Raw genomic sequence first — 9,720 nt, forward strand, 5'->3', positions numbered from 1 at the left:
ACAGGTACAGGTGATTTTTAAAAACAAGCAAAATAATTAAAAAATTATTTTAAGTATTTTTAAAATAAATTAATTTATTTCAAAAAATTAGTAATAAAACAAAATGAGCAAATAAATAATTAGTTGGACATTTAATTGAGCTTCACATTTTACTTCTCAACATCTAAAGCCCATAACATATATATTAAGCCCATAAATAGAAAATAAATAAATAAATAAATATCACGGTCAGCAGAGTCTCTCTCTCTCTCTCTCTTATATGTATATAATTAGTGAATAGTGTTATCATTTAACAATTTCAGGAGTTCCAGCTGGTTTGGGTGTTTGGCCGGCAGAAGAGCTTCCGGTCCTAGTAGCAGTCTTAGTGTGCTTCACCAGTGGGACTAATGACTGCACAACATCCGCCATTAGAGGCCTGTAATCAGCTTCAGGTTGTACGCACATTGCTGCGATGGCTGCAACTTGTATGGCATCTTTCATTGAATATTGGCCCTCCAGCGCCGGATCCAAGATTAGCACTACTTTCTCCCTGTCAGTAAGTCTGGGGAGAGCCTGAAAACAAAATTCAGCAGAAATAAGGATAAAGAAGGGAAAATCAGAAGTATAATTGTGCTTAAAATTTGAAAGAAAATTAGCAAGTTGTTTAGCAATGCAAGGGTACATATAATTTTTCTTAATGTAGTATGGAACTTTAATTTCTAAAATGAATAGTGATGATAAAGATTTCTGGAAACAGGAAAATGGATGAAAAAAAATGAAATCACTGGAGAAGAACTGTAGTTGAAAACTTGTCAACAAACAACCAAACAAATAAGTAGTGGGCTGAAAATGGATATAAACGAAAAGATGATAATACATCAAATGTTGAGCAACCTAGATATATAGCTCAGTTAGTGGCAAAGGGATTCACTTAGAATGAATGAATACATTTCAATGTGATTTTCTCAGAGTGATTTTATATCCAGTAGCTAGATATGATCTGATCTTGAACAGATGGATGTAAAAATAATTTTTCTACATTAAGAACATTAAGGAGGCCGTCTACATGAGTCGGCCAGAGGGATACGCCAAATCTGCTTACGATAATAATGCGTCACATGAAGAAATCTCCATATAGGTTCAAGCAATCTTCACGGTAATAGTACAAAAAATTTCATTCACTTATGATTCAAAATTCTTACAAAACGAGTGGTTATGATGTGTGCTTATTACAAAAAGTTATTATACAGTAGTGTTATATGCTCATAACTAATGACAGTAGGGAAGAGATGACAAAGCTTTTAATTAATAACTAATTTGAGATAGAAGATTTGGGTCAGGCCAGAAGAATTCTTGGTAAGAAATGAAGAGAAAAGCTCATTACATTTGTCTTAGTGCAAATACAATTGGAAAGTTCTAAATAAATTTAAAATGAATATTGCCTAGTCTGTTCGTCTCCATCAGGTTCACAATTCAGGTTCTCAATCTCTCAATAACGACCAACTGAAAGAGATCAGAAGTACATGGATACAGTTCCCTATGCTAGTACTGCTCGCAATCTCATGTACTCGATGGTGTATATCAAACGAGATATAGCTTATGCAATGAATATGTTTATGTAGATACATGACTAAATACGAGAGAGAACACTGGAGAACTGTTAAGTGAGTTTAGTTTTTACATATCTGAGGGTTAGTTGATGTTGGTCTAACTTGTTGAAAGAAAAATTGGGACACAGAAAATTTCAAATTTTGGATTTTGATTATGTAGGAGATTTGGACAAACATAAATCTTTGACTGGATATTTATTTATAGTCCATGAAAACAAAATCAGTTGAACAGCAAAAATTCAAAAAGTTATGGCTTTATCAAAAGCAAAACCAGAATGCATGGTTGTTACTGAGCAAATAAAAGAAGGCATCTGGATGGAAGGTTTTCTTAAGGAGCTTGAAAACAAAGACATAAAATCAATAATATGATGTGATAGCACAGTGCAATTAAAATGATGAAAAATCAGATGTTTCATGAAAGAGCAAAACACATTGGCAACAGGTTGCATTTCATCAAAATGTTGTTCAAGGAGCTGTTTATCTTCAGAAAGTGCATAAATATGAGAATTCAACTGATATCCTTACGAAGCTAGTGTTTGGAACCAAATTCCCACATTGGTTGGCTCTGCTTCACGTAGATAGACCTCTTGGTTAAGGAGAGGTTGAGAGAAAGGGTGGAGTTTTTCTTGTCTAATATTTGATTCAAGGTGGAGATTATTAATCATTTGTAAATTAAGTATTAGACTTGATTAGTGTGATTGCTATATTCATATTGGCTTGTCTTAAGTGTAGCTAATCTTGTCCATTCCTCTTCTGTAGCTCTTTGCATGGCCTTGGTTTTCCTTTTTCAGGCTGAAACATAAGAGCGCACAATCTGCTCATGCGTAAGAAATCAAAAGCGATTAGAGGCAAAAGAGCAATCAAGGGACTTACCTTTGTGTGGAAGAAATCAAGAAGGACGAGGAGGGTTTCTCAGTTTTTGCCTTCATTGTGATCTTGAGAATGAGAAAGAACAACGGGTCCACTTCACACCTTCAGCAATGGCATGGAGAGACAAAATTGAATCTAGTTTCGACGTGAGAAGACCGACTAGGGCAAGGCAATACATGGAAGATCCATAAATTTCATAGAATCAAGATTGTAAATCTGTGTTTTGATATCATTTCTTCTTATTCCTATGCAAATCAGATGAAATACAACTCTACTTTATTTCTACATAAAGTGTTCAATCATGTAGTAGGTAGACATGTTTCATAACTTCATTTGCAATTTATATGCTTAATATATGCAGTAATCTTGATTAGAAAGCATAAAAAAGGCAAAGCCCAATATTTTTGTGAAGAAGCATATAATAATTGTCTTTTACATATTTGATAAAGGTAAGGTTTTCTAATAAATGTAAAAGACAATAATATTTTTGTGAAAAACCCACTTTGCCAAAACTGATAACCAGTAACTAATAATCTATGCAAATCAGGTTTGTCTTTTACATATATGCAGAAAACCAACTTTGTCATTTGATTAATCTTTTATTTGGCAAAGAGTACAATTTTACCTTTTATAAATGAGATTGCGGTTTTGTTATCTGTTTTTATTAAAAATGTTTCATTTAGGAATATTTTGAAATTTTTAATTGCTTTCTTATAGCTAATAATTCTTTTTCATTAATATGATAATTTTGTTCTAACTGAAATTTTTAATTGCTTTCTTATAGCTAATAATTTTTTTTCATTAATATGATAATTCTGTTCTATGTTCTAAGGGTGTGTATCGACATAAGAGTTCAATGTTATTTCTTCTAGCTTTTAGGATTGCACCCCATGCAATTTCCGAGCTATCAGTTGCTTATTAAATAATCTCCTGGTATAGGTAGATGTAATTTTGGCAAATTTTACATATTTATTTAATTTGGTTTAAAGATTTTTCATCATTCTCATTCCAATGTCATGACATGTTTTTCTTTAACTTTTTCTGTAATGGTGCTCTTAGTTCAGCTAGATTTTTAACACATGTTTCAGCATAATTAATGCAGCCTAGAAAATGTTATAGTTCTTTCTGATTATTAATTTGTTTGAAATTATCAATTTTTGTTAGGATATGTTCTTGTAATTTAATAGATCATTTGTCTATGATAAGTCCTAGGAACTCAATAGTATTAGTTAGGAAGAATGTTTTTCTTTTACTTAATGCAATCCTATGCTCTTGTGCATTTTTTGCTCGTAAAGTTAGATATTTTATATGTTCAGTAATACTACAACTAAATATTAAAGTATCATCTACATAAATAAGACAAAAATGTGATAATTCATTAAAAATAGTATCCATTCTTCGTTGAAATATATATGGGGCATTTTTTAATCCAAATAACATTACATTCCATTGATAGTGTCCTTGGAGTGTACTAAATGCAGTAAATTCTCTACTATTAGGATGTCATTTTATTTGTCATAATCAAGATTTACAGTCTAATTTAGAAAACCATTTTGCATTTTTGATATTGTTAATTAGTATTTCTTTATTAGGTAGAAAGTATCCATCAAATTTGGTATTATCATTTAGTTTTTTTGTAATTAATTACCAATCTTGATTTTCCTCTTATTTGTTCAGCATGATTGCATACAAGAAAAGTCGGACTACTATGTGGGTTGTTACTAGGTTCGATTAGCTTGGTATCTAATAAGTCTTTGATTTGAATTTGAAATTCTTTTTTATCTTTAGTTGTACATTTCATGGGTCTTACTCTTATAATAAGAGAATGATTAATTGGTTCGATTATTGCTACTGGTTCATCTTGTTTCCAGAATTATAATGAGTTTTCTGAGAATGATGGTTTAAATAATGGATTGGCAAAAGAACGTACTTTATTAAGTTCAGAATTTTTTGGAGAGATTATAGTTCTAATGCTCATATTGTTATTAAATAGATGGGGAAAAATATACTAGAGATATTTTAACTTCAAATTATGAGACTATTATTCTTATTTAAGTGAATTAAAAGTCAAATAGGAAAACCATATAACTCGGATAATTATGTGACCAGTTATGAGAAATAATGGTTTACAGCCAAAAAATGCTTAAACAGTTCGCATTGAAAGTAAAAATCATTCCATAAGATTGTACATATAGTTTACTAATTCTTAAAATCAGTATAATAAACACAGAGCATTGCAAAAATGATACAGCATAGACAATAGCATAAATATTCATTTTAGTTTTTATTCTATGAACTGATACTTGAGCAAATGCAAGAAGAAAGACATCCTACCATGTGGGCAAACTGTATTACTAATACTCAAACAACTTGAGAAGCTTATTTAGGAAGGGGGGTTTGGCTATTTTCTATTTAAGCAAATGCAAGAAGCAAGACAAACTTGAAGGGGGGTTTGGCTATTTTCTATTTAAGCAAATGAAAGAAGCAAGACATACTTTAGTAAATGGCCAAACCCACCTTCCTAGATATTTCTTGATTTGTATATGCTTACATAGTTACCAAAAAAAAAAAAAAAAACAAAAAAAAACAACAACAACAACTTGAACCAAACCATATTTGCCAAGAACCAGAAAATTAACATAAAAAAATTAACCATTTTTACACATTTAGAGCTCTTATTAAAGGGACCATCCATCAACATTGAATATACATATATGTATATTCTAGTCAGCTGGCTAAAACTTATCCCTAAGGTTGAAAAAAAAAACTATGAAATAAATTATCCCAAAAATGAGGGGCATTTACGTATAGGGGCACTTACGTATATACCAGCCAATTTCTATGTATTTACATATCTAACAACTAAACTTTAATGCTTACATTAACACCACCCAAATATCACATCAAAAATACCACTATTTTAACTTGTAAAAAGTTACATACACCTTTCAATGCAAAGGTAATAGGTGGCATATATGCAAAAATTCAAGTTTAGGGGTTAGATATATAAATACATAGGAATTGAAGTGGTATATATGTAAATCTTCCAAAAAAAAAAAAGAGATCATGGAGATGAGAGGCTAAGGGGATACACACCCAAGATACCAAGACGCCTTCACCAGGAGGCCTGTTCATATCGACAGGAATCCTGCCTGTAAGCAGCTCCAAGAGCACAACTCCATAGCTATACACATCTGATTTTGTTGTCAAATGTCCAGTTAATGCATATCTAGAACAACAATTATTCAGAACACATTTGACGTTAAAAAAAAAAAATTACAAGAAAAAGTTAGATTTTCAACAGGAAGAATATAAGTTATCATATATTACTCCGGTGCAACATATCCTTGGGTCCCTAAAACTCGTGTAGAAACATGACCTCCAGCTTTTTCAGATCCAAACTTGGCTAAACCAAAGTCAGAAACTTTGGCACAAAAATTCTTATCCAAGAGGATGTTACTACTCTTGAAATCTCGATGAATTACAGGCGGCCTAACATGCTCGTGAAGATATTCCAGTCCTCTTGCAGCTTCAAGCGCTATTCTCATTCGTGTTTCCCAGTCTAACATTGAAACACCACCATAGGAACCTGAAGAGACCAAATCTAAATTAGCTGAAATATACAGGACACTAAAAATTTATTTTTACCTTTCACACCACTCATAAGTCCTATCAATATATTGATAAGTTCATGGAATAGAAGGTTGAAGGCTTCCATAAAAATCTTCATTATAAAAAAGATTTACAAATCTAAAGGTTGGATGATCCAACAAGGAAGGTAGCATGTCGATACGTTTCAAAAAAAGATCAGCATGATTAGAAAACTTGCCAAAACAATCATAATTACCATCTGAACAAATAAAAAAAAAAAAAAAAAAAACCGAAAGGTTAGCGGTCGATTTAGTGCACAAATGGAATAGATTAAAATACGTTTATGCAAAAATACCGAGTTATTAATCTTCAAAGAATGGTCTTAACATTTGTTCTAAATACACATTTAACAAATTCTGTATTTTCACCAAATTTGCTTCCCATTTGAACATCCTCCCCAACAAAAAATATTACAGCCAAGATTTTAATTGTAATCAGGAAATTTATGTGATTTGTGGCTCCAATAGTCATTGGCCCCTTCTACTATGGTTGGGAAAGTTCAGTTTCTTCAACCTTCTGGAGATGTTCAAGAAACATGCTATTAAAACCCTAAACAAGATATATATTATGCAATAATGATATCATAACATAAATGTTACACATGAAAAAGGGCTAAAAAGAGTAAGAATAAGTTGCAGATTACTATGAAAGAATCTTAGAGAAAGAATTGGTCATCACAAATAGTAATAAATTGCTATGAGTTGGTGCCAAAATGTAATTTAAAAAAAAAAAAAACAGACCCAAACTGGTGTGAAAATGCATTTTAAAGTAGTAATTATAATTTGATGAAAATAACTATAATTAGAAATCAAAACTTTCATTTGTAACATAACCTAGAAGGCAACAGCCACAATAAAATTTATAGAACTATTCAGCTTGACATTTCCTAGCATATTTTCCAACCAAAGTGCCAGAATCTTATCTTACACAAAATGGTTCCATAAGCCTTTCCTCATTCCTCAATTATTTTACTTCAAAACAACAAGTCATTCAAAACTGCTGATACCCAATAGATGGTTGAGCTAGCATAGGACACATTACATGTAAGGTTTGGCTAGAATTCACAATATGTATATGTATTTGCACACACCTAAAACCTAAGACCTCGTCTTAATATCCAATTTCAAAATTTAAAATTAATGACCAAAAAATCAAGAGTTGAAAGATATATTGAAAGCCATACATACATAACATTCAAAAAGAAGCCAAATCAACTTCAGATATTTATAATGTTTTACATATAATCTCTATGCTGGCATATTAGCAACATTAGTAGAATATGAAGAAAGTTATCGAAATACAAGCAGCACTTACTAAGGAGCCATCTTGCAATGCCCACAAATGTTGTGAGCAGATGCAGCTCAACGAGAAAGAACACAACATTTTTTAGCTCTTAAAGCTCAAATAAGCAAACATGCCTGCTGGACTATAATCCAATAAAACAGACTCAACCATATACTAAATAAATGATTGATACCCATCACTAAAAGCCAGGATGATCCATCAAATACTACAAAACTCCTGATTTGTCTAATTAACAGAAAATGGATGAGACCAAGAAGCAATGATCCAAACGGGACAAAGTTTTCTCACCTGCAGTTGGGTATAAGTGCTCCTGGAGTCCACCATTAGTCATAAACTCATAAACAAGCAATCTGTGGTGACTATCGGAGCAGTAGCCGATCAATCCCAGTAAATAATGAGATCGGAGACGAGTTAGTAGCTCGACCTGTCATCGAAACCCAACTCCGAACCACTCAAAAAAAAAAATGATACACTGAACACACACACACATATACAGAGAGAGAAAGAGAGACAGAGAGAGAGGAGGGACCTCCATATTGAACTCTTCTTCGCCCTGCTTTCCGGGGCGATCCATTAGCTTAACGGCTATCTTCCTCCCGTCAGGAAGAACGCCCCTGAATACCGAACCAAAGCTTCCATGACCGACGACATTGGCCTTACCGAATCCACCCGTAGCCGTATAGAGCTGCTTGTATGCAAACACCTGCACACCCTTCTCGCTTACCACCGCTCTCTCTTCGCCGCCGTTACAAACCGCAGCATTGCCCACCTCTTCATCCTCACCTTCCCCAGAAAAACAGGAACAGATTATCTCAAAGTAAGAAAAAAAATAAAAAAAATAAACAAATACGAAATATACAAAACGCGAGTGTGAAGAAGAAGAGAGAGCAATCTCACTTTTCATCAATGATTTGCGGTGGATGGAAACTTTATAGCGAATGTAGCAGTAGTAGCTAAAAGCAATCAGCAGTGACGAAACGGCGAGGACAGCAAGAACGAAGATGAGAACCAACGCAAGTCTTTCCTTCCGCCATTCCTCGACGTCCATTTTCCTCGCCGGAGACCTAAGGGTACACCACCACCGTTAGTCGAAGTTTGAACTCCAGAGCAGGAGTGGCGGGGCGAGTTGCTCCTCTTTTGTTTGATTTGACTGAACGGACACAGCAGAGTATGGACATAAATAAATAAATAAATTATTATTATTATTATTATTTCCTCCCATAATTAATTTTTTAAATGTAAATATACATAAATATTTATTTTCATTGTTTTTTTAAAAAAATAATATCAAAGAATTTATTTTGAGTCATAAATATATTAAGAATTTGAAACTACTACATTATGTACTCTTTGTGCTTTTTATTTATTTATTATTTTTTTTTTTGGGGAATCCACATTATGTACTCTTTGTGCTTTTTATTTATTTATTTATTATTTTTTTTTTTTGGTGAATCTTACAAATTCTAAGGTAGTGCATTTTAGAAGGATGTTAGACAATAGAATATTGATGGATTCAATTTATGATCAAACATTTAAAGCTTAGTGATTAAATAATAATTTAAAAATAGTCGAGAATAGGCTAGAATATGATTTGAATAAGTATCGAAATCAATTTATTATTGGTTAAAGCAGGGATCGAAGAATGTTTGATTTTAGCGACGATCAAGTAAGGCATGACAATGTTGAGTAAATTTTAAGGGAAGTTTAAGCACGAGCGAATTCTGATTCAGATATTATTTTAAGATTGCACAAAAAAGCTTCAAATTTACTATTTTACAGTCAATTTCTTTTTTGGAATTACATTGCGTTGAGTGTTCAACGTAATTAAACATCCGCTGTTATTTGATTTTATATTAATCAGTATTTAAACATGTCGATGATCGATACAATATTGATTTTGTATTAGTCTATTCTATCTGACATATTTTTTATTTTCTTAAAACAATTTTAATTACTATTTTAATTTTCAATTTAGTGACTTCAATTTAAAATTACAAATTAAAATTAGTGAGGCTATTGCTTGATAGGAATTATTGGAACTGTGATGCCTTTAAGAGCATATTTTATGGAGTTCACAGAACTACAAATTTGAGTGCTTATATCAGTAAAGGCTGCAAATTTAAAAAGATGTTAGGTTTGCTAGTTTTAGGTATTAGAATTAAGTGGACAATTCAATTGTACAATGTTACATATTCATCTGATATAATATAGCTATTATGATTGTACTGATCATGTAATGTATTTGATTTTATGCAATAATTATTGTTGTCATTTTATAAGCATTTTATAGATATAATGTTTTTTA

General features: G+C 32.0%; 1 protein-coding gene across 1 annotated transcript; it reads right to left on the bottom strand.

The window, feature by feature from the left end:
- Nucleotides 1-229: 229 nt before the first annotated feature.
- On the bottom strand, nucleotides 230-8,549 carry LOC110020647 (probable serine/threonine-protein kinase PBL23). Its single transcript, XM_020718820.1, has 6 exons — nucleotides 8,313-8,549; nucleotides 7,945-8,198; nucleotides 7,704-7,839; nucleotides 5,790-6,048; nucleotides 5,556-5,688; nucleotides 230-552 (listed from the first exon to the last, which is right to left on the bottom strand). The coding sequence occupies exons 1-6, from the start codon at nucleotides 8,461-8,463 to the stop codon at nucleotides 286-288; spliced, it is 1,200 nt and encodes a 399-aa protein (XP_020574479.1). The 5' UTR covers nucleotides 8,464-8,549; the 3' UTR covers nucleotides 230-285.
- Between the last annotated feature and the right edge of the window lie 1,171 nt (nucleotides 8,550-9,720).

Source organism: Phalaenopsis equestris, unplaced genomic scaffold (genome assembly GCF_001263595.1).
Source record: "Phalaenopsis equestris unplaced genomic scaffold, ASM126359v1 Scaffold000106, whole genome shotgun sequence".
Taxonomy (NCBI): Eukaryota; Viridiplantae; Streptophyta; class Magnoliopsida; order Asparagales; family Orchidaceae; genus Phalaenopsis; species Phalaenopsis equestris.